Consider the following 24,191-nt stretch of genomic DNA (forward strand, 5'->3'; position numbering starts at 1 on the left):
AAACCAAGAGGATGAAGCCTTGCAGGCACCATTCCAAGCTGGACAGCTCCTGGATTCTGCTGCCCCACAACTCTGAGCAGTCTGTGAGTAAAAAAGCTTCTCCTTGTTTATTACATTAAGGAAAAGTAAAAATTCAAGCTGTCCCTAGAGTAAATTTAAAAGCAGTTTCAGCTCCTTCTGGACTGCTGCTAAATTTATTATTCAGCCCTATCCCACAAGATATTTTAGCTTGAAGTGAATCAGAACTTGGCAGCCATTGGTATCTATGTACATTTCTCCTTCCCAGGAGAAACAGGACACGGAGGGGAGGAGCCTGGACAAGGAAATGCCACTTTGTACACATGGAAAAGCCAAGCATTGCCAGCAGGGTGGGAATGGAGTTAACACAGCAGGACAGCTTTTCCAAACTGAAATCATTCCAGCATTCCCTCCCAGAGGGGCAGCAGAATGCCTGTGCTCTGAACAGTGACTGCTGAACAGCACATCCATAAAAGTCCATCAGATGGAAAAGCAGGAGGTGCTGAGCAAGATATCCAAAAAGTCCATCAGATGGAAAAGTAGGAGATGCTGAGCAAGATATCCACAAGGGCCATCACATGGAAAAGTAGGAATCCTCCTTCTCCTCCTCACTGCACGAGTCTGGAGCCTCAGCTGTGAAGAGCTTCCCCACCAGTGGGGCCGGGGTCACTCCTGTAATAACACCAGGGATCATCAGGGGATGGCCCAGTGGGAAATGGGGGCAGAGAAGGTTCAGAGAGCAAAAGGCTGCTGGGACACAGCTCAAGGTGATGGAGAAGGGAGGGAAGGAGCTGGAAAGGAGGAGGAGGAGCCAGGAGTACTCACTCTTGGTTCTGCAGGAAGCCGGTGTCTCAAGCACAGCTCCAGCCTGAGGGAGGGAAGGAAAGAGGCTCAGCCAGGGCTGGCACCAGCTCAGGGTCCCCATCTCCCAGAATTTCCACAACTGCTTTCCCTGAACCACAGGCACAAGCTGCTCCCAGGACCACAGGGTTTTATGGAAAAGCCAAAGGAGCTGCAGAGCCTGGGAGAGTGGAGCAATCTATGCCTAAATTCAGGGATACAAGGCTGACTTATGGTCACGATTAGGAGTCAGACTGGGTGATACTTGTGGGGCCCTTATGGGTACCTCAGGACATTCTATGGGTATTGTTCCTTTTCCCACTGTTCAGAAGTATTTAATGAGAACCTAAAGACCACAGAATTCCACATCCTGACTAAAAGCAATGGAGTTAATCCTGACACTGAAGAGCTCCTTTCTCACAAAGGAACTTCTCTCCACAGCAGCAGATACCACACCCAGGCAGGGTTCCCACTTTCCAGCCAGAGCACACAGGGGCTGTGATCCCAGGATTGTGCCTGCCTCAGGTGGCAGCGGGCAGAGTCCAAGGAAAGCAGCAGTACCTGCTTCTTCTTGACTATGTTCCAGGTGCCTCTGTTGCCCGGCATTTTCTTCTGCATGCGGAACACGTGCCGGTCGCAGTCGTTCCTGGGACACAGGGGAGCAGGCTCAGTGGGGCTGCAATGCTGCCATGGAACCCTCTGCCTGCAGCCAGGGAGCCCACAGGGCTCCAGCTCCCTCAGGGAACGAGCAGGGCTGGATCACGGGCTGCAAATCCCAGTGCAGGGATCACAGCAGCCTCATCCCCTTCCCAGGCCCAGCCCGTGTCCATGACACAAAACCCCAGTGGCTCCAGGTTCCCAGATGGTTCCAGTTGTTGGAGCAGAGCCTGGAGCCCTGGGGGAACAGGGCAGGACTGAAGGCTCTGCTGAGGCCAAGCCCAAGCCAGGGCCATGCCCAGGGCTGGGAGCAGGAGCTGCCCACAGAGCAGCTCCAGCAGCACATGGAGCTCCAGGGAAGAGCTTTTCCCAGGCAAACCAAGGCTGCAGCAGTGGCTGGAAGTGAGCTGCTGTCCCAGCTCCAAAGCCACCTTTCTCAGAGACAAAAAGGGATCTTGGGGCAATGCCCAGGCTCACAAAGGGCTGGTGGAGGAGCTCCTACCTGTTGAAGGGGACCAGCATTCCCGGGCTGATGTGTGCACACTGTGGAGTTTTCACAGGGGGAAAGAGGCCTGGGGAAGGGGTGAGTGGGAACTCTGAGAGGGCGAAATCCTCGCTGTCCCCGTCCTGGCTCTTTCGCAGTGCTGGCAGCTGTAGAGCCATGTCAGAGCTGTCAGTCACCTGAGCCTGGAGTGCCCCTCTCCCCCTTCAGCAGTCCCTCCCTTCCTGCCAGCCCTGGATCTGACTCCCCCTGTCCCTGCAGAGGCACAGCCCCAGCCCCCAACCCTGCACCTCCACCTTGGTCGAGCGCCCCTCCAGACCCCGCTTTGGTGCTGCCACACCCTCAAAAAGTCATTTCTGGTTACAATCCCAAGCTCCACGCTGCCCAGGACTGCTCAGAAGGATGATTACTCAGGTGGTGCTGTCACCATGCAGAGGATCCTCCCAGCCTGTCCAGTGCCACCAGCCAAGGGCTGCTACAGCACATGAAGTAAAGAAGTATCTTCCCACAGATGCCCAGGATTGTACTGGTGGAACTGGAGCAGCCCCCAGCACACCCAGCAGGAGCAGGCCCACAGGAGCTGTTGTCCCAGTGTACCTGGACCATCCTCTTCTGGAAGGGCGTGGCGGTGAAGACGTCGTCGTAGTTGTCCTTGGGCAGGTGCTCCAGGAACTCCCTCATCTGCTGCTTCCATTTGAGGGTGCCCATCTTGGCAGTGATCTCTGGCTCCTTCTCATCTGCAGGATCCAAACAGGAATTGTCTCAGACAGCAGCCATGGGGTTAACATTCACTGCCTGCAGTCAGTGCCACAGCCCAGTCCGTCCTCTGGTGGAATCTCTTACAGCTTCTTCAGGATCCTTTTGAGTTCTCACACAGCTTTTGCCTCCCAAAGCAGTTTCCCCACTCATCTTCAGGGGAGGGTCACTGCAGAGCCTCCCAGAGCCACTGCAGGGTCACACATCAGGCTCATGGAGACTGTGACAGGGCTGTGCTCACGTGTGCCTTGCAGAGAGCAAACCCACAGGTATGTCCCCGTGCCAGGAGGCAGCAAGGCTCAAAGGCTCTGCTGCTCAGGGACACTGTCACTAAAGCCAGGCTCAGGAATGCTCAGCCCAACTTCTGTCCATGGCAAACCTTGATCCAAGCCAGCCCCCGAATGAAGCTGCAGCGTGGGGATGGCAAACACCAGAGAATGGGACTGGGCTGTGCTGACTCCACACTGCCCTTGGGCATCCAAGAACCCAAATCCCACCTGGACAGAGCTCTGCAAGGAGCTCGTGACCTGCTGGGCCTCCAGGAGACCCTCAGGATGTCAAGAGCTCTTTCCCCTGAGGGGTGAAGGTCAGAGAAAGTCTTCCCCTCATGCCAACAACTGGGAAATTCTACAAGAAGAGAGATTCTTTCCTTTCTCTTCTTGTCACCTCAGTCATTCATGACATCCTTCCATCTCCACACCAAAACCTGACCTGGCTCACTGCCAGACCCTGATGTGCTCTTGTGGATTTATCCCACGGGAGCAGAATTGGTGAGGCTGGAAAAGCCCTCCCAGCCCATCCAGTCAGACCCTTCCTCAGCACTGCCCCGTGTCCCCAGCTGCCACATGCACAGGGCTTTTAAATCCCTCCAGGCATGGGCACTCCAGCCCTCCCTGGGCAGTGCCAGCCCTGAGCACCCTTTCCATGGGGAAATTCCTGCTGTGCCCACCCTGAGCTGCCCTGGCCCAGCCTGAGGCCGTTCCCTCTGCTCCTGTCCCTGTTCCCTGGAGCACAGCCCGACCCCCCGGCTGTCCCCTCCTGGCAGGAGCTGTGCAGAGCCACAAGGGCCCCTGAGCCTCCTTTGCTCCAGGCTCAGCCCCTTCCCAGCTCCCTCAGGGATTCTCCAGCCCCTTCCCAGCTCCCTCAGGAACTCTCCAGCCCTTCCCAGGTCCCTTCCCTTCCCTGGATGTGCTCCAGCCCTCAGTGTTCCAATCAGAATTATTTACCACCCACACCACACCCAGAAAGAAGATGCCGGTACCTTTCTTCTCAGATTTTTCCGCCGTGGTTTTTTTCCTGGGCTGCTGCTTGGAGCATTTTTCCTCCTGCTCCTCCAGGTACTTGTCCTGGCACTCCTGGACCGAGCGGGACCCCACGGCCATGGCCACCTCCTGCCAGAAGCTGCTCCTGTGCTTCGGGAGCGCCGCGATGGCCCTGTGGGGACAGCACGGGCACAGTGGCACCGGCAGGGCACGGCCTGCAGCCTGCCTGGCCACCCTGGTCTGGCCTCTTGTTGCCCAAAGTGGCTGCCCCTGGATCCCTGGCAGTGCCCAAGGCCAGGCTGGACACTGGGGCTGGAGCAGCCTGGGACAGTGGGAGGTGTCCCTGCCATGGCAGGGGTGGCACTGGGGGGGATTTAAGGTCCCTCCAACCCAAAACCATTCTCTGATCCTGTGGTGTCTTTTCTTCTGAACAGGCAAATTTATTTAGACACCCTCAACTGACAGATGTGTCACAGGATAAATTTCCTGCTCACTTGTGCAGGTCCCCTCAGACCTGAGCTCCTGCTCATCTAAAAGAGCTAAACCCAAACTTGGCCATTTTACACTCAGTGTCTACCAAATATTGCCCAGTGGTTTCAGTAATTGGATGATGGATTAATTAAGCACCCTTGCAGTTAACCTGCCCTTACCAAACCTGCTCACAAAATCACATCATGTTTAACCTGTTACTGCAATCTGGGGAGGGACCTTCTCCCTCTCACCTCCGGCCATTACCACATTATACTGATGTTTCATTTGTGAAGAAAAGTAATAGGGAACAATAATTCTAATTATTATTAGGGAATAAAAATAGGGAATTGATTGGGAATATTTCTAATAGGGAATTAAAACACAAAGGAAACCTGGGAAATCATGAATCTGAAGCCCCCCAATCCAGAGCATTCAAACCCCTCAGTTTCCCTGAGGGAAACTTCTCCTCTGAACACAGAATGAGCCCTTACTTGTAAAGCTTCTGTAATTCCTTCTCAGACCAGCCATCATCTGCCCTTGTAAAAAGCTCCAGAGGTTTCTGCCCCTTTGCCTCTCTGGGTTTCACTGCTGAAGGCCTGGCACTGTTGCAGACTCCATGGCTTGTTTTGCTCTGGGCTACTCTGGCGTTGCTGTCCTCGCTGTGAATTTCCTCCTTCCCACTTTCGGGCTCGGTGTCAGAGATCACCCTGCACCTGGCAGGGTTGGGTCTGCCCCGCGTGCTCCTGGCCTGAGCAGGCCCAGGGGAAGCACTGGACTCCGAGGATGTTTTCCCTTCAGAAGGGGGCTCAGACTCCTCGCTGGACTCGGGCCCACTCAGCCTCACCAGCACATTCCGGGAGGGCTTTCCTGTCCTTTGGCCACAGGACTTGTTTGCATCATCCCAGCAACCTTTGGAGCCAGAGCAAGGTTTCTGGTTTTGAGACTCTGGTTTCAATATAGATTTCTTTTTCCTCCTGATCAGCAGCGGGGTGTCCTCCCTGGACTCCTCCTCCTCCTCCTGTGAGGACTCCTGGCTGCCGAGAGCCCTCTCGTTTCCCGGGCGGCGCTGCTTGGCTGACCTGAGGCAGCTCCTGTAGTCCGTGTGCCCGCTGGGCTCTGCGGAGCCTGCTGCTCTCCTTGCTGCCCTCAGGGCCCTGCTGCTCTGCTCGTGCAGCACCTTGGTCTCCAGGGCAGCCCCCCTGGCAGGGAGCAGGGATCTGGTGTTCGTGCCCCTGATTCCAGGATCGTATTCCTCGTCGTCCGAAAGGACGCGCCTGTGCTTCCTGCTGCCGGCAGACCTGGGCCCTGCTCTGGAAGTGGCTCCTCTCTGGCTGCTCTTCCCTGCAAGAGAGGGAGCCAGAGCCCGTCAGGGGTGCAGGGTGGGTCCTGCTGTGCTTGCAGCACAGGGATCTGCACCCCGTCCAGAGCTTTACCTGCCAAACTACAAACTCAGAGCTGCTCTCAAGGGCTCTCCGAAACTCTACTGACTGAGCAGGCACATCCCCAAAGCTCTGCTCTGCTCCAGAGAGCTTTTCTGCAGGAAACATTGCAGCTGCTTTAAGAGAGAAACTTCTGCTTTATATTGCACATTCTTCTCAGGCTTCTGTCACCACCCAAATTCTACTAAAACCAAATTTTTACTGAAAACTTCATTAATAGATTTTTTTTGGCCAATATTTCATTTCTTCTATCCATGTTAGAAAGCAAAGCCAGGCCTCCAGGTCACTGGATTGGTGAACTCCAAAAAGTCCAAATCCCTTCAATTTCTGGAATGAAATCCCTGTGCTCCCGTTACATAATTAACAAAGTGATTTACAAACACAGGTCTTGTTTGGAGCTGTGAAACTCCACATGAATGCTACTCTGATTCTTCAGAGAAAAAGCAGCTGATCATTAAAATATTTGAATCATTTCTTTGCATTAACAGACCCAACCCTTCTGGCTCCAGCACCCACTCACAATTCCACTGATTTCATCAATAACTTGAAAATAGAAAAAAAAAATTTTTTACCTGTACTTTGGCTTTTTCGCACTTCCTCTCTTGTCTTCACGCCTTCCTTTGGTTTATTCTTGGAGATGAACCTGGTCTTTCTTTTGGGTTTTTCACTACTAAGCATCTTCAAAACAAAACAATTTACTCTAAAACTAATTTAATCTCCTTTTCTCCAGGCTGAGTCCCTTTCCCAGCTCCCTCAGCTGCTCCTGGGGCTCCAGCCCCTTCCCAGTTCTGTTCCCTTCCCTGGAAATGCTCCAAACCCTCAGAGTCTCTCTTGCAGTGCAAGGCCCAGAACTGACCCCAGGATTTGAGGCGGGACCTCACCAAATTCCAGTCTGATACAATTACCTTACAAACACCCCCAATTTTTTCCCCAGAAAGAATTCCCCATTATGTCAGATTGAGAGACCATGATTATCTGATAATATGGACATAAGACTATTTTTTGGTGTGTTTTCTAATATTTTGATCATGTTTCCAAGATTTCTTTTCTCTTGAGGTGCCTCTAAGAGCTGCACCTGTTCTGTTCCCCACCTGGCCAAGTTTAATAATTCTATTTAAGTCACACTCAAGAGGACCTTACCCCCTTCAGATAATCCACCCATCCGTTTTGTACGGTGACATTCATATCCTGATCCACAAACTCCCTCTGTCCACACCAGTAGCTCAGGGGGGGTTTGACAAGGCGCCCGCTGCGAGTGTACACCTCGCTCGAGCCTCTCCTGGAACTTGGATTTGGTGTTATGACTGCAAAGGAAAAAAAGCCCAAAGAAAGAAGAGTTTTTTTCCCAAATATTGCATGGAAAATTCAGTTTAGCAGATTTCACAAGCAGAGGAACAATGTTGTGTTTAAACTAGACTACAAGGGAAATGTAAAACGTACCCAAAGTTGTTCTTTTCAAAGCATTGTGATAGAAATAACAGGACTGAAGTAAGAAGCTTCACAAATTATAAAATTTACTGTGGTGAACTTTTTACTTTCACTTTGTTTACATGGTGTCATGGTTTGACCATGCCAGGGCCCCCATGAAGGATATATTTCCAAAATGGTTGCTGTGAGATATGACTCGCAAACAGAACAAAGCAGGCTCCATTGGGGATGGAGGGAAAACACAATTTATTAATCTACAACATAGAAACATAAGGGAAAAAGAAAAAAACCCACACAGCAATCCACAATGGAACTCCCAAAACACCCAGTTTTCTAACATTCAAATCCCCTCTAACACATCACTTCTCAGTCTAATACCTCTTTCACACAAGCTCCCCCCAGTTCATCAAGAGAGAGAAGTCTCCCTCTTGCACCATGGGCTTCCCCAGGAAACACAGTGGAACCTCCTGTGCTTCTGTGGCACACGCGGCAGCCGCCCAAAAAGAATCTGCCGTGGTGACCATCTTCCCTCCATGCCCTGTGCTCTCACTACAGTCGACGGATCTAGACTGCTCCTTGGGTCCTTTTAAGAATGCTTTGTCGCCCAGATCCAAGAAGTGGCCTTCTCTCACCATTTGGGACACCTGTCCCCCCATATTTTACTCCCCTGGGGCCTGGGTCTCAGGAACAGAGATCCCTCACTGAAGGCAGAGGGCTCCACCACACCCTCCCCCTCAGTCTCTGTTCCCTCTCCTTCTCCTCGAGGCCTTATCATCCCTGGCCCACGGCCAACTGCCTCCCCTAAGGCTGCAGTCTCTGCATTATCAGAAGAAATTGGTTTTGCCCGTGGCTATGTAAGAGAAAAGTCCAGCCAAAGCCACTCCAATCATCTCCTCCATCTGGGGCACTCTCATCTCCTGGTATTTTCTTCACCTACTTGAACCTTTTCTTCCTTCCCATCCTCCGTCCCCTCTAAACTCTCAGCTGGGGAAGATCAGTGTTTTTACAGCTTCCATTGTTTCAACACTAAAAAAGCTCAGCCTGGTCTCCCAGCGGCTGGGCACCGTGCCCCCCTGCTTCTCCTCCTGGCCGTGGTGCTGGCACGAGACATCACATTCCAAGCCAGCACAGTCCCTGCCATTCTCTCCCAGGGGGGCTGCCCAAACTGTCCCATGTTCTGCTCCACCCCTCCTCCTTTTGGGACCCTGGCCTTCTCCCCTCAGGCCACATGGCCTCCCCTGCCCCACCCAGAGGCAGCTGGGCAGGGGAAGGAGGTCAGACCAGCTCACCTGCCAGACTCCAAAGAGGGAGTTCCTCTGGGAATGCTCTGCTTTTAACCCCTGTGTGTTCTCAGAGGCGTGTCCAAATCTCAGTGGCCAGCACAGCTGCCAGCTTCAGATCTGGCCACTGACTGGCCTGACCTAGACCTTTCCAGAAACACATTTCTGGGCCAAACCTCGACAGATGGTTATAAATACTGTGAAAGTTGTTTGAGGAGGGAGAATGATAAAGAAAAGCTGTCACATGGAAAAGCTGCTCATTGTGAAAAATGAGAGTGAAAAATAAATGCGAGTGATGAGAGAAAAGCATAAAAGCTTTTACAGCGCTAGCAGGAAAACCTGATTCCAGCAATAACAAACAGCACAGTGGGGTTTGGGAAAGGCCCACTGGACAAAGACCCCAGAAAAAGTTAAAAGTTAAATCTGAGTTAAACCCCAGAGCTGTCAGTGCCTGTGGCACACAAAGGCTGAGCCAAACCAGGGGGCTTTTACAGCTTCCCAGCCATTTCCTGGAAACACAACATAATGAACCTTTCCACAACCCACTCCAGCCAGCCCCAGGTGCCTTTTCCCAAGGAAAGGATTGTTAAATACTCACAGATGTTCTCATGATTCTCTGGTGATACCTCATAGGTGGCGTTCCTCAGTGCAGGTTTCTTTGCTTTGCTTGCCGAGTCTCCTGCAGCTTCCAATGCATCAGTTCCCTCCACAGAGTCAATGTGCTCATTTGCCTCCCCACCACTCTCCTGAGCTCGTTCTTTCCTGATGGTTTGGAGTTTGAGACAAGAAATAACAGCCACTGAGGAGCTGTTGTTTAACAAACAGCAAAGATGTGAAGCCCTGGTGGGCAGGAGCCTGGTGGCCCAGCACAGCAGAATGGCTTCATGCTCACATCTAAAACATTTCACACTCCTCTGGTGTAATACCTTCAAAAAGAAAAGTCTCAATGAACACTTAGAACACTGCAGTGATAGAGAATCTCCAAAGAAGTTACCTCCTCCTTTCCTCAAGAAACTCCTCCACGTACTCCTTCCACCTTCTGGAGAAGCCGAACGTGAATTTCTTGATGAAGCGGTAGGGGAAGCCTGAGGGGAGCACAGGGGACATGAACAGCAGCTCAGCAGGGCTGGCACTCCCTCAGGGGACAGAAGGACACCCCAGAGCCTGTCAAACCCAAACAGCAGGGGAACTGATCCAGACAATTCCATCCAGCACACTCCAGTCACTCTTAGCTCCAAGAAACCTCTGCAGCACTGGAGCCACTCTGCTCACAAGCCTTATGTTGCTACTTTTCCTTCTCAGAATATTACAATAGAAACAAATGTAACTTCTTAGCAAAGAAAGTAATTAAATTTACAAGACAGAAAGCAGCCACAGAAGGTATTCATCAGCAGGGACCCCAGTGCTGCAAGTGAGAAGGAAACACTGAAGTCACAGACACTTGTTTGGGCGTGAAAGAGCCAACAGTGAAGGTGTGCTGGGTAAAAAATGGTGCAACACACCTGGGGCACACCTGTGTTAGGGGAAGTAATGCTGAGGGAATGGCTGGAGCGGGAAGTGGGGCGGGGGTCAGGCTGGAGGTGAGGAAAGGCTCCTCCCCAGAGGGTGCTGGCACTGCACCCCAGGGAATGGGCACAGCCCCGAGGCTGCCACAGCTCCGGGAGCCTTTGGCCAGCGCTCTCTGGGCAGGGAGAGGGGGTTGGGATGATGATCCCGAGTGTCCCTTCCAGCTCAGGATATTCCATGATTCCAACCATTTATTCCACCCATGCCACAGAGTATCTTTGTGTCCTCAGAGCTGCCTGTGAGCACTGGCAAGCAGCTCATTCCCAGCCAATGTGCCAGAGGAGCACACAGAGCAAGCAGAACAGAACAAACCCTGTATTTCCATCTGCATGAAAATCCCCTTTCCTTACAAACCCCACATGCTCCAAACCAAGCTGAAACAGTTTGTAATTTGCAAGGCATTCAGAACCAGCAGCTCACCTTCCTTCCTCATGGCAGCCGAGTCTATCTTGCCCTGCAGCAGGTAAACAGCTCCTGAGGAGGTCTGCACCTGGTTGTGAGTGACGCGCTCCGTGATGGCGCTGCTGTGCCACAGCAGCTGCCTCATGTCCCTGGCAAAACACAACAGAAATCACTTCCAGAAAAGATTCCAGTCTGGCACGCTGGCACTCCATGAGGGAGGGGTGGGGATCCCTGCTTTCTGAGGGGTTCAGGGGCTGGCACAAACTGAACGTGTCACTGCTGCAGGTGTCACTGGGGACAGCAGCTGGACTGAGCCAGCTCATTCCAACAGCCCCGCTTGGATGGGCTTGGAGCAGCCTGGGACAGGGGGAGCTGTCCCTGCCCTTGGCAGGGGTGGGGCTGGATGGGCTTTAAGGTCCCTCCCAACCCAAACTGTCCAGAGCTATTTGATACTTGATTTATTTCTCTGAAGCTTTCTGATTATCTCAGCACAGCACTCTGCAATGAGTTCACCAGTAGTTCCCTGGATACTGGCTCTCCCTCTCTTGCCCACACAAAGGAATTGTCTCTTCCTGGATAAAGCAGTCTAAGCACTGCACCGTTACCTCATGTTTGGTATTCATGGTTTACTTTACACTTAAATAATAAACTGGTTCTTACTTCCTTTTCCCTTCCACACAGATTGCCGTGTTTCCAGACAGCACTTGAATCCTCCAGTTGCTCAGGCAGATGTTTTTCTTTTCCAGAAAAAAAGAAAAAGAAAAAAAAAAGAGAACATAAATAATTTAGAAGTATTTATTAGCCAGCACTCCACAGTGATCAGATCCAATAACAAAAATAACTCTTTCAACATCTTCTAAGCTACAAATCTGGAATATTAGAGGATATCTGATCCTTGGCTCAGTCCTGAAGGTGACTTGGTTTAATTCAGGAACACATCAAACACTCTTGGCCACGGTGAGGGAGAACTGAACAAGTCCCTTGCAATCCCAGATTTCCCCAGGGAACAAGGGAAGCCTTGGGCAGGTGTGCTTGTGCCACGTTCCCAGGGAACCCCAAGGACCTTCCCAGGGTTTTTCAGAAAGGGAGGAATGCTGCAGGCTGCACACTGCTCTCCTAGGAAAAGATTCTGCTCCAGTTAAATGGAACAGGAGTCTGGATGTTCCACAGGAAAGCCAAGCCCTTCCCCTCTCCAGCAGCAGGGCAATCCCAGGATGGATTCATGCCCAGCTGGGAAAGGTCTCTCCTCCCTGGATCTGAGCAGGCAGCCAGGAGCTGGCAGGGCCCATGATCACACCATGGCTTGTACACACTAAACCAAAAGTGTTTCTTTTACACAAAAAACCCCAAACCCTGAACATTTGTCATCTTGGAGTATGGAAAAAAAGGAACCCTTTCCATGGGAAAATATACTGGTAAAATCTAAAGGAATAACAGTTTACTCTCCTCTCAGTGTTCCTTGCTTTTGACAAGAAAAATAATAACTTGGAGCTATCAGCCCAGAGGAATTTCTCATTTTCCCTCAAGGATTACTTTCTCCCACCTCTTTGTGTGCATTGCCAGCAGGTTGATCGGCAGGAGCTTTATCCAAAGGGACCCTGGGGTCTTCTGCCCACTTCTGCTTCCTTGGAATTTGGACTGGAGAGGAGAGCAAGATGTTACAGAAGCGCTGGGAGGGGTTTCCAGGATTAGTGTCTGGTGCCTTTTCCACTGCTGGAGCAGCTGGTTTTTTGCTGGGCTGCAGCTCTCTCCTGTCTTCAGGAAGCTCTGTACGTTTTGCTTCTCCATTTCCCCACCTTCCTGTTACCCCATCCCCGTTTTCCCAAGGGGTGGAGTTCACTGGCAGAGGAGGAGCCACTGTGCTTTGAGACATGTCTTCATCAGCATCTACTTCAACAGACTCCACCACGAAAACATCCACATCGTCCTTATCAGAGTTCACAGCCTCTGCAGGCTCATTCCCTGGCTGCTCAGCACAAGCAGGCTGCACTGAAGGATTCCCCACAGTCCTGGAAGGAGGAACATTCTGCTGGGTTTTGGTTGAAGGTGGTATAGCTGTCCATTTAAAGGAAAAACAAAAGGAATAACAAAGAAATTAGGGATATTTAAGCATGGGAACAGGCTGCCCGAGGGGTGGGTGAGACCCATGCCAGGAGGGATTTAAACCCTGTGGATGTGGCACTTGGGGACAGGGCCGGGTGCTGGGGGAACAGTTGGACTTGATGGCCTCAGAGGGCTTTCCCAAGCTCAGGAATGCCATGGTTGGAGGAGCTGGTGCTCTCCAGAGCAGCCCCAGTACCTTGCTGCTGCTGCAGTTGCCACTTCACCCGCAGGAAGAATTTCTGGGGGGTTTCCAGCAAGAGAGGCTCTGCTGGGGGCACTTCCAGGGGCTCCATCCTGGGACTCTGAGGCAAAACTGGCTCTGGAAGATAACCAAAAAGCCCCAAACCCTTCTTTCAATTTGGGGAAGAAAAACATTTTCATGGGGGTGGGAAATATGATTTTTAAAATGCTTTTTATTAAAAAAAAAAACAAAACAAAAAAACCACACAAAAAACCCAAAAACAAAAACACCAAAAAAAAAAAAAAACCCACCACAAAAAAAAAACCCAAAAAAAGAAAAAAAACCCACAGAATTCCAGAAAGGTTTGGATGGGAAGGGACCTTAAATCCTAGCCAGTGCCAGCCCTGCCATGGCAGGGACACCTCCCACTGTCCCAGGCTGCTCCAGCCCCAGTGTCCAGCCTGGCCTTGGGCACTGCCAGGGATCCAGGGGCAGCCCCAGCTGCTCTGGGCACCCTGTGCCAGCCCTGCCCACCCTCTTTGTAAAAAAGGGTCACATCCAGCTTGGTGTCAGCTGCAAAGCTGCTGAGGGCGCACTGGATCTCACCATGCCATGGATAACAATACTAAAGAGAGCCCAGGAAAATGCCCCAGTGGGATTTCAAACCTATGAAGCTTTCTCTTCCCTGCACAGACTGCTAGGAACAGTTACAGCAGTTTGCTTTGACTTTTTTGGTTACAAGATGGTTTTGAAGGTGTTGCACTGGTCAAGCCCACTCATGAACACAGCAGAGGGAACAACTAGTGCCAGAGTGAGGCAAAGCGGGAGGAACCCAAATCCTCAACAGCACAGAGCAGGGAAGAGACATCAGCACTGCTACAGACGCATTTCAGCACTAAAAAACCCTCACCACACAAGTTTTTTAATCCCAGCATCTGGGGTGCAACCAGCACTGGTGCCAGTGTTTTTTACACCCACCAAGGGGCTCTGGCTGCTCTTCCCAGATGCTGAAAGTGAGACACAGAGGGAAAACGTTCACACCTGAGACAGCTCTCCTGGAGAAGCTGTGCAACAATCATTGCTTCCCAAGCGTGCCCAGGCTCTGGACTGATGGGTGATGGTGGCAAGGGGCTTTGTCTCTCCATGGGCCTTCCAAGGAGAAAGGATTAAGGCAATGGGCAGCAGCACCGAGAGTTCTTTCCTTTCAAGAGGTAACTCTAGTGTGCTCCAAAATAATAAAAACCGTTTGGGAAAAGGAACTATCAATAATTCCTGTCATCTGTGATTGCGGACTGGTGTAAAGAATTAAAAGGTTTAGGAGAATGTGGAAATCAGGGCTGTCACTTACTGCAGCACAAGACGCCTGAAAGCTCTATGAACTAAACTCAGGCTTACATCTTCGTGCTTTTTATTCCGGGTATTCTGAAGGCAAACACACCATCCTCACGGAGTCCCCGAGGGCTCGCGGAACTCACCTGCTGCCGGCGGGGCCGTGTCGGGCCGGCGCGGCGGGGCCGCGGGGCTCAGGATCACGTCCCTGGCGGCCCTGCGCTGCTGCTCCGCCCGCGCCTTCATCCGCTGGAAGATCTTGGCCGGCGACTCCTGCCCGGGCGGCTCCGGAGCGCGGCGCTTGGGCGGCCGCTCGGCTCCGGCCGCGGGCCGGCTCTCGGGGCCAGCCCGGCGCTCCGGCCCCGCCGCCCGGCTGTCCGCAGCCGCGCCGCCGCGCCGGCCCGGCAGGAGCTCCTTCAGCGGGGTGAGCGTGCCCGCGGGAATGCTGCTGAGGGACACCGAGAGCAGCGGCGGCTCTCTGAAGGCCGAGAGGCGGCTGGGGGTCGCGATGATGTCGCAGACTCGGCCCCAGCGCTGCCGGGCGAGTCCCGGTCCCTTCATGGCTTGGCTTGGCTCGGCCCGGCCCGGCCCGGCCCGGCCCGGCTCCCCTCACGGCCCGGCTCCCCTCACGGCCCCGCTCCCCTCACGGCGCCCCGCGCGCAGATTCGAGCGCAGCCGCTGCGCCCGCCGATTGGCGGAAGGGAGCGCAACTGCGGGCCGCGACCATCTCGCGCGGGTGAGGGGGATGTTTAGAAGTAGAGCTACTGCCGGACGGCGTGGAGGCAGGCGGCAGCAGGCCCGGCTGCGCCTGAGCTCCCCTCTCCCCGGCACGGTGGTTCGGGCCGGCCGTGGGCGGGCTCCGCGGCCGTTGGGGCTGAGGCGGAAGGGCGGGCGGGGCTGAGGCGAGGGTGGGGCTGAGCTCCACGGCAGCGCCCGGAACTCACAAAGAGCCCCGTTAGCCTCGTAGCGTGCCGCCGGGGCTCGCTAAAGCCTTTCCGGCTCCTCTGCGGGAGCCCCAGCCCGGCTACCCCAGCCCCGAGCGCGGCCCAAGGTCGATAACGAGAGGAGCGAGGGGCCCGCCGCAGCCGAGCGGCCTGGCTCGAGTGAGTGTGCAGGGCTGTGAAAAAACCCCTCAGTGCACGCTATTAGTTGATAAATGGTCGATTGAATTAGCGCTCTGGCGGCCTGGCAGGCTCTGCTCTGTCCCGGCTGGAAGATTCTGTAGCAGGGATTTGTAGTTCGAGTGTAAAGAATTCGCAGTTCAAGGGGGAGTCACATAAAAAGCAGAGGATAAATGGGAATCCCGGGGGTGCCCGGCAGCCCGGCTCGCCCCGCTGCAAGCAGCGGGATCAGGTGTGTCTCATTCCTGAATTAGTCCCAGCAGGTGCGTTACAAACTCAGCTCCGGGTAAGAAATCGCTTCAGCGTGAGCCTCTTGGTAATAAACAGCGGTGTTAAAAAACAAGGTGGTGTTTCGCGGTCCTGTTTGTTACTTGGCAGCTTGTTACATAATGACAGGCTTGGTGTTTGTTACAGGAGATGTTCTAATTAGCAGGCGTTAATAAACCAGAGAGCTGTGCTGGCTGTTCCCCCGAGAGCTCGGGAGCAGGAGCCCCCAGGGATGCAGGATCAGAGGCAGGTGAGTGTCAGGGTGGGGCCATGAAAACACCGGGAATCTCTGGATTTCCTCTCCTGGTGCCGTGGCTCCCGCGCTGTCCTGCTGGAGCCTCCCAGGGGAGAATCACAGAATAATGAGGTTGGAAGAGACCTCTAAGATCATCAAGTCCAACCTATGCCCTCACACCTCAGCCAGACCATAGCACCAAGTGCCATGTCCAGTCTTTTTTTAAACACATCCAGAGATGGTGATTCCACCACCTCCCAGGGAAGACAATTCCAGTGCTTTATTATTCTTTCAGTGAAAAATTTTTTCCTAATATCTAACCTATACCTTCCCTGACGTAGCTTGAGACTGTGTCCCCTTGGGGACTGGCAGGTCTGTGGGTGGAGTAGGGAAGGAGACGGGGGAAGAGCTACAGCCGGGATAACAAGGCGTGTTTAGGTGTTACATCAGTTACGTGTCTGATTGTGCTTTCTCATGCACTGACTTGGTACAGTTGGCATGGCTTCATTTTGTTCATTTGTCCTTAAAAAGCCTAAAAAACCCCATTCAATCCATATTTTACTCTTTATATTTAATGATATCTTAGTGCTCCCGTAGTTTCTTAACTTCTTATGTACTCAGCTTTTTTGCAAAAGCAGAGAAAACTCATTTTGCTCCAGTTATTTGCAGAGGCCACCATTGTGCTTCCTTCCAGGAACAAAAAAGAATCCACAGGAAGTCAAGCGAGGAGAAGTTCCTTCTTTCCAGGAACAAACGTGGGTGTAATCTGGGGAGCTGTGGAATTCCCACCAGTTTTGTCAGAATTCCTAAGCTTGGTTAGCATGGCTGAGCTGTTGGAATAGCTATATTCCCCTCTTGTTTGTGTTGCCAGATGCCAGTGGAGCTTCCCAAATCCAGATATTTTGGGGACCTTAAATCCCATCCCATTCCCACCAAATCCCAGTGTCCAACCTGGCCCTGGGCACTCCAGGGATCCAGGGGCAGCCACAGCTGCTCTGGGAATTCCATCCCAGCTCCTCCCCACCCTCCCAGCCAGGAATTCCTAATTCCCAACATCCATCTAAATTTCCCCTCTGGCAGAAATACTCTTTTTTTTCATATGTGTCATTTCTTGAATAATTTTTAAGCTTGTTTGCTGTTTGTTCCACGAAGGAAGAGAATTGGGTCCATTATTGAGTGAAGAAAGACTCATCCAGCCTAAGCAGGAAAAGCTGTTGAGGGTGTTGAGGGTAAAAGATTTAATTTGGTTTTTGTTGAGTGTGGGTGGTTCTGGGCCATCTGCACCTGGAGACAATAAATGCAAATTTGGCTCAAGGCCTCCAAGTGACTTCTCAGCCCCATCAGCTGCTTGTGCTGTGGGTTTAAAAGGAGAAAAGTGGATTTTACTGGGATTTATCCACGTGGATCTCAGCAGTTACCAGAAAGGGCCTAAAACAGGGAGTCCTGCTGCTTCTCTTTGGGAAGGTGCCTGATGCCAATCAAAATCTTCATGGAAAAAAAAGAATAAATCATGGGGCAAGGATGGTGATTGCACTGTAAAGAGTTTTGCAAGCCCTCCTTCCAGATTTCTGCCTCTTTAGTTCCCAGTGGAGGTGAAACCCATGGAAGTTTCCTTCCTTGGGTGGGTCAGCTGCAGAAATTCCACCCCAGAAGTCTGTGGTGTGGATTGTACAGCCCAGCCACCCCAGTGAGGTCTGTAGTGTGGGGTCAAATTGGGGAAAAACCCCAGAACCCTCCTTGCATGCTGTCTGGCTGAGGGGTGTGTGCTTTTCTGTGGTTTTTCATGGAAATATTTAAGGTTTATTATTATTATTTATTTAAGGTTTTTCCCTTTTTATGGGAGGTTCCCAAATCTTGTCAATTAATCAATCCTGTAAATTATATATATTAAATATAGAGGTGTAAGAATAAATGTTTGTTCAGTGTTTTGGGATCTTAAGTCAATTAATTGCATGTCTGGAAGTAAAACCCAAATGTTTCTTTTCTTTGGAGCAACTGAAAGAAAAAACTTATATTTCATATATTTATACATATATAGGTTTGGTTTATTAGTAACTCTAAAATGCATAATAATCTTCATTAAACCTAAGGAAACCTTTTCCTGCTGCAAATTGCTGCTGGATTTCGTTGTATCTCAGACTGACAGAACACCCCACACCGTGCTTAGGGTGTTCTATTCTCATTCCTTCTTTTCCTCCTCTGGGTTAGGATTATTTATGTGCTCAGCCAGCAGCTCGGGGGGGTGGAAGGAGGGAGTGGGAACGGAGGTTGTGCTTCAGGATAGCAGAAAAATAACGAACAAAAAAAGGAATTATCACGAGCGGCTGTGCCCGGGCTGGGGCTCCCCGTGTGAGGGAACATTTCTGCATCCCGGGGGAAGCTGGGGCTGACCCGGGGCGAAGGAGGAGCGACGGGAGAGGAGCGCTGTCCCCACGAGGTGGCAGGAGCTGCCTTCGTCCATCCATGGATGCCATCGCTGCGCTGCTCGGGAGCGGAGCCGCGGCGGTCCCAGCGCTCCTGGCGTGTGTCCCGGGAATGCTGCGGCTGCTCAGCGCTCACACGGAGCGGAGCTGCCGCTCTCCTGCTCGGGATCCCCGCACACCGCGCTCCCGGCTCAGTTTCGGTGCCACCTGGGGCGCAGAAAGGACTTTGCCAGGGGCAGGATCCAGGGAGCAGCCGGGGCTGGGCTAGGGCAGGCTGGAGATCAGGAAAGGTTCTTCCCAGAGGGCGGAATCAGCACTGGAACAGCTCCCCAGGGAATGGGCGCGGCCCCGAGGCTGCCAGGGCTCCAGGAGCCTTTGGCCAGCGCTGCCAGGGATGCCCAGGGTGGGATTGTTGGGGGTCTGGGGTGATCCCTGTGGGTCCCTTCCAGCTCAGGACATTCTGGGTTTCTGTGAATGGTTTCTGATTTGACAAGGAAGCAGCCCCAGCTCTCAGGAGCTGTTCTGGTGGCTGTCACCTCTGTGAGAAAACTGTGCCTTCCTTCCCTCCTACCTGGAATGGTTTTGCTTTCTGCGTTTCCAGCTGCTGCCTCCCCAGCTGGAGTGAGGAGCAGCCTTCCTCAGGATCAGGTACCCCCACGGGCTCCTGAGGGCCCTCAGTCCTGCCCCACACTTGTCACAACCTGAGCTCATTTTTAACTCGCCTCTCACTTTCCCACTGCTGCTGGATCCATTCCTCAATATTCCCTGTAGTGCTCGGCTGCTGCTTTCTTGTTTCAGTGTCCGAGCGTTCCTGGCTGGTTCCTGACCCCTGGTTCTCGTGCTGGCCCCACTGAGTCTCTCCTTTCCCAGAGATTTTCCCTGGAGAACAACCCCAGCCTGTCCTGGAAGCACTGAGCCAGGCACTGCTGCAGATTCTGGACCAGTTTCTCTCCAAGTCTGGGGTTTGGAGCTTTGCCCGCACAGGAGCAGGAGGAATTCCCTGTCCTCCTGGTGGGCATCTTCCCCTGCATCTCCTCAGAATGAGAATTCCCAGTTTGGTTATTAATTACAATTCTGGCTCTGTTGGAGGGAGCTGCAGCTGGTTCTAAGTTCTCTGCTCTTTTTGTTTCCGAGGCCTGCTTTCACAGCTCAAAGTCCTCTTGCCTTCACCATTTCCCACGTGGCTCGAGATGTTTCTGTGGGGCATTTATGGGAACGCTGGAGAGCAGGACTGGGAGCACTGCTCAGCTGGTGACTGAAGGGATGTGCCAAGCCTGCAGGCAGGACCCTGGGGAAGGTAACAGCGTGCTTGGGTGTGTTTGCTGTGCAGAACATGCAAGACCTGTGCAGGGCTGTGCACAGCTGGGATGGAGCAATGTTACCAAGGAACGTCAGTGTTGTGGGCACTGCTATTTTTAGCTGTAGCTGAGAAGGGATAAATACTGAGCTTTGGAGTCTCTGAACGGCTTCGTGTGTGCCAGCCATGGAGACCCCGTCCCTTCTATCAATTGCTGTCAGCATTCAGGTATGGTTTTTCTAAAATCCAATCACCATCCTGGCAATTAATCTGCCCCCCCCAAGCTCCCTCCCTGTCAGCCTGCCTCGTGTTGCCTGGCTGGTCAGTCCCATTAAACATTCTGGAGCTTTTGGGGGCTGCTCACAAGTTCTGTGAAAATTGTCTGTGATAAGCTCAGATTGTGGTCAGTTAATAATCTTATTTAAACAGTGATTGAATAGAAAATGTTTAATTGCTATAATCAAAAATTAATATTCCCCTTACAAGCACAAAAGAGAAGTATTTGTTTTATGCATTCTCTAAGAGTTACTGTATTGATTCCCGATAACAGATCCAGGCTATTACAATAATTTCACTTGGTAATTCTTTTAAAACAGCCTTTTTGTCCTTTCCCTTATTGGTAAAGTTGTGTTTTTATTCATCTCTATAACTTTCCTCATCTTTTGAGTGTTTTTGCTAAGTGATCCCTTTGAGTAATCTGCATTGGCTGCAAGGCTGATTTTCATTTAAAGACAGATTTGTTATGCCTGTTATTAATACACAGCACATTGTGATGATGGAGTGTCCTGGTTTGGGCTGGGATAGAGTTCAGCTCCTTCCCAGGAGCTGGGAGTGATTTGAATTCAGAATCAGGATAATGAGCTGGGGTTAAACCACCAGGGGCTGACATTATTTCCCTGCAAGGTGAGATGTTCTCCCAGTGCCATAACCTGCCCCAAGATTTGGCAAGAAGTTATGCAGAAGTAATAAAGGAAATAAAAATTCTTGTGGCTCATAATTAGGGCTGTTTTGAAGAGGATTTTTCTCTGGTGGTCATTTCCCAGCAGTGAAATTGCAGTGTTTCCATTTGTGGAAGAGAAATCACCTCAGAAATAGCAAATAGATCAAATTTGTGCATCTGAGCAAGCCCTGAGCTAAAATGGTGTAAAATAGGACAGTGCTTAAGGCAGAGCCCTCTGCTTTTCCTGTTTTGCTTTTCCTGTTTTGCTTTTCCTGTTTTGCTTTTCTTCACCAAGGCCTAAGCCACTGCTGGAAAGACTCCCTGTGTAATTCCCTGCTAACTGGAAATGGGAAAAAAATGTTCCCCTCAGCTCTTTAAACCAAGAGCTGTTGGTAATTTCATTCTCTCCTGGAGTGTTACTCCAGTGGTGATGAGATTTAGCCTAATCTGCATTAATGCTGCCTTTTAGCATCGCTTTAGGAAGGAGCCCAAAACCCCACCTGGAGCTCCACGGGGCTGTTCTGGAGCAGGCACAGAGCTGGAGATCCATCCTTTATAGGGAATAATAAATGTTAATGCACTCCTTAGCATTTCAATGTCATGATTAAAAATTCCAGAGCCTTATTAATTGAATATTTTATATTCCTGCAAATGGCCTTGATCCTCACAATGGCATACTAATTCCAAGGGAAGGGAGAGGGAACATGCTCAGATTCCTGCAAGGAGTCCCTGCAAGCAAGGCTTTTAAACTGACTGCATTAATGGGTTCTTGGGCAGGTCGCTGTGCATGAAGCAGGGACGTGGAGGCAGTGTGGATGTCTTTGCATTTTGGATTTCTGGGGTTCCAGAGTCACAAGGCTGGTTTGCTCTTGGTACTGCAAGGAGAAGCTCAGTAATGGATTATCCCAGGGGATTAAAATTCTGTAGGTTTCAGTCACCAGCCCATCAAAGACACCAGCGTGGTGATTCTGGGCTGTAGAGCTGAACTTTTAGAATTTAAGGAAATTCCAGGCTTCTCTTCCCCTGAAGTCACAAAGAGTGAGGTGGTTTGACAAAAAGGAATCCATGACCTTGTTCAGGAGATGAGGAGGAGCAGCTGAGGGAGCTGGGAAGGGGCTGGAGAATCCCTGAGGGAGCTGGGAAGGGGCTGAGCCTGGAGCAAAGGAGGCTCAGGGGGCCCTTGTGGCTCTGCACAGCTCCTGCCAGGAGGGGACAGCCGGGGGTCGGGCTGTGCTCCAGGGAACAGGGACAGGAGCAGAGGGAACGGCCTCAGGCTGGGCCAGGGCAGCTCAGGGTGGGCACAGCAGGAATTTCCCCATGGAAAGGGTGCTCAGGCCTGGCACTGCCCAGGGAGGGTTGCAGTGCCCATCCCTGGAGGTGTCCCAGGAATTCCTGGAGGTGGCACTCAGAGCTCTGGGCTGGGGACAGGGTGGGCATGGGGCACAGCTGGGACTCCATGGGCTGGGAGGGCTTTTTGAACCTCAGTGATTCCAAAATTCCCAGTTCAGTTTTCTCCTAACAGAGCTTCCATGCAGGTCATTCTAGATTTCAAATACATTTCTTGCCTTTCTTTCTCACAAACTGCAAAAATAGTAATTAACAAATAAATAAGCCATTAAGACTTTGGGAGGCAGCCAAACCTGCCCCTTCTTTTGTGGGGCTGAAGTCCATCAGTGCATTTCTGGTGAAATTTAGTGTCTTTTATGGCTATCCCAGCTTTCCGTCCACTGACACTCAGCACGGGTCAGGCACATCTTTTTCCTTCTGCTGTCTCCTATTTGGAGAAAATCTGACTTTACTTCAGCACTTGTAAGAAAAAAAAATCCAGTTAATAAAATAATTTTCCAAGAGCATTGGTGTCCCAGCTGGGCCTGGGAATTATGCAGGAGGCTGGAGAAGCAGCAGCTGCGAGGGAGGCGGTGATGCAGTGAGAAGGGAAGCAGGGAGCCACTCTGGGTTGCCATGGCTACTCCATCCCGTGTCCCGTTGGATGGCTTCATTCCAGGGCTGGCAGTGCTGGCACTGAGCCCAGCAGGGCCAGGCACACTCGGTGTCCCAGGGCCACCAGTGGGGCTGCAGGAGCAGCCGGGGCACTGGGGGGTCCAGGAGGGCAGGGTGGGGTTGGGAGCTGCTCGTGAGGATGAGGAGCAGCTCAGTGGGACGTGGGAAGGGTTCTACTGCCCAGCACTGGCACATTTCCCTGGGGAAGGAGGAGAGACACTGGAGCCCTCGATTTTCAGGGAATTCAGCTCCCTTGGAGCATTCCTCATGCAGGATTTGTGCAGTGGTGCTGGCACTGATCCCCTTTCCCTGTTTGTGCTGGGATCCCTGTGCTCCACAAGAGGAACCTGGGGTCTCCACGAGGGTCTGCAGCTGGAGAAGTTTGGGAAAAGCTGCTCCCAGGAGCTGGAGTGATTAGACAAAATAGAAGCTTAGATGGGGTGTTAGGAGGAAATTCCTGGCTGGGAGGGTGGGGAGGGGCTGGCACAGAATTCCCAGAGCAGCTGTGGCTGCCCCTGGCAGTGCCCAAGGCCAGCCTGGACACTGGGCTCATGAGATGAGAGATGTGGGACGTAGGCAGCTCTTCAGAACGCTGTTTATTGCACAGGTGTCCCAGCAGCCACGGCTCCTGGGTGACAGAGCCATGCCTACAGCTTGCAGGCAAACCTGGAACCCTTAGTTCTGGTCACAGTGCATTATTTATTTTTCTTAGCTGAGCATCTTAGTACATAGCAACAACCAGTCAGCATCACACACAAACCTGTGCTGTTCCCTACAGCCCATCACAGCTACCATCATTACCATGTCATGGCCATTACTATCCAACCTCATGAGTTACTGAGGTACAGTTTAAGCTTAAAGTTGTTTTTTCTTTTCTGTTTTCTTGCGGTGGAAAATGCTTAGACCTCTTTTCTACTTGCCACATCAGCATGTTTGTTTGCCTGGGGTATCTTCTGCTTTTCCTAAGGCCCATTTCTGCTTGGTAAAAACATCTTTTTTGTTTGTGGTCGACCTATCCTTTGCTCTAGTCATAAAACCTCCTTCCAGCTCAACGTTTGCTTTTTTACTTGTCCAGTAGTGACTGGTGCAGCAATTCTTAATTTAGACATCTCTTATTCTTCTGTATCAAAACTTGCTTCCATCTCTATTCTGCTCTCAGGTTCTACATTCAGGGAGTTTTCTGCCAAGTATTTAGGAAACTTTCTTGTCAAATTTTCATCTTTCCCAGCAGGCTGGGAGCAGCCTGGGACAGGGGAAGGCGTCCCTGTCCAGCCAGGGGTGCCACTGGATGGGCTTTAACATTCTTTCCAACCCAAACCAGTCTGGGATTTGATGAAAATCAGCTTTGCCAACGAGCAGATAATCAAGAAAAGGGAAGGAGCAGAATTTGGATTATAATCTAATAGTAGAGCTGGAATATTCTGTCTTCTTTTTGAAGCATTAGCAACAGGTCTAAAAAGACACTGTGGCATTTTAGCCTTTCAGAGCTGCGGGAGGGGAGGCTGCTGTGTTAGGAAGTGATGGATGGTGCTCCCTGCCAAGTGCTTTTATTCTCCCGAGGTGTGAGGTGAGCAAAGCCAGGCCCTTCCTCCTCACAGGCACTCACCTGGTGCTGCCCTTGGAGCTCCTCGGTGATCTCTGCTGCCACAGCAGGCCACGAGCTCCTGGCTGCT

General features: G+C 51.8%; 1 protein-coding gene and 1 long non-coding RNA gene across 2 annotated transcripts; one reads left to right on the forward strand and one right to left on the reverse strand.

Moving 5' to 3' along the window:
• Window positions 1-82: 82 nt before the first annotated feature.
• MIS18BP1 (MIS18 binding protein 1) lies at window positions 83-14,898 on the reverse strand. The gene is made up of 16 exons (XM_064422763.1): window positions 14,381-14,898; window positions 12,921-13,043; window positions 12,165-12,676; window positions 11,282-11,358; window positions 10,640-10,770; window positions 9,648-9,738; window positions 9,252-9,415; window positions 7,086-7,249; window positions 6,518-6,623; window positions 4,998-5,847; window positions 4,035-4,207; window positions 2,615-2,754; window positions 2,018-2,166; window positions 1,420-1,504; window positions 844-886; window positions 83-690 (listed from the first exon to the last, which is right to left on the reverse strand). Exons 1-16 carry the CDS (start codon window positions 14,793-14,795, stop codon window positions 593-595), a joined length of 3,321 nt encoding a protein of 1,106 aa, XP_064278833.1. The 5' UTR covers window positions 14,796-14,898; the 3' UTR covers window positions 83-592.
• Window positions 14,899-15,154: 256 nt separating this feature from the next.
• Window positions 15,155-17,631, forward strand: LOC135302016 (uncharacterized). The gene is made up of 2 exons (XR_010363702.1): window positions 15,155-15,872; window positions 16,552-17,631. It is a non-coding gene; the product is annotated as an uncharacterized LOC135302016 (long non-coding RNA).
• Window positions 17,632-24,191: the final 6,560 nt, after the last annotated feature.

Source organism: Passer domesticus, chromosome 6 (genome assembly GCF_036417665.1).
Source record: "Passer domesticus isolate bPasDom1 chromosome 6, bPasDom1.hap1, whole genome shotgun sequence".
NCBI lineage: Eukaryota > Metazoa > Chordata > Aves > Passeriformes > Passeridae > Passer > Passer domesticus.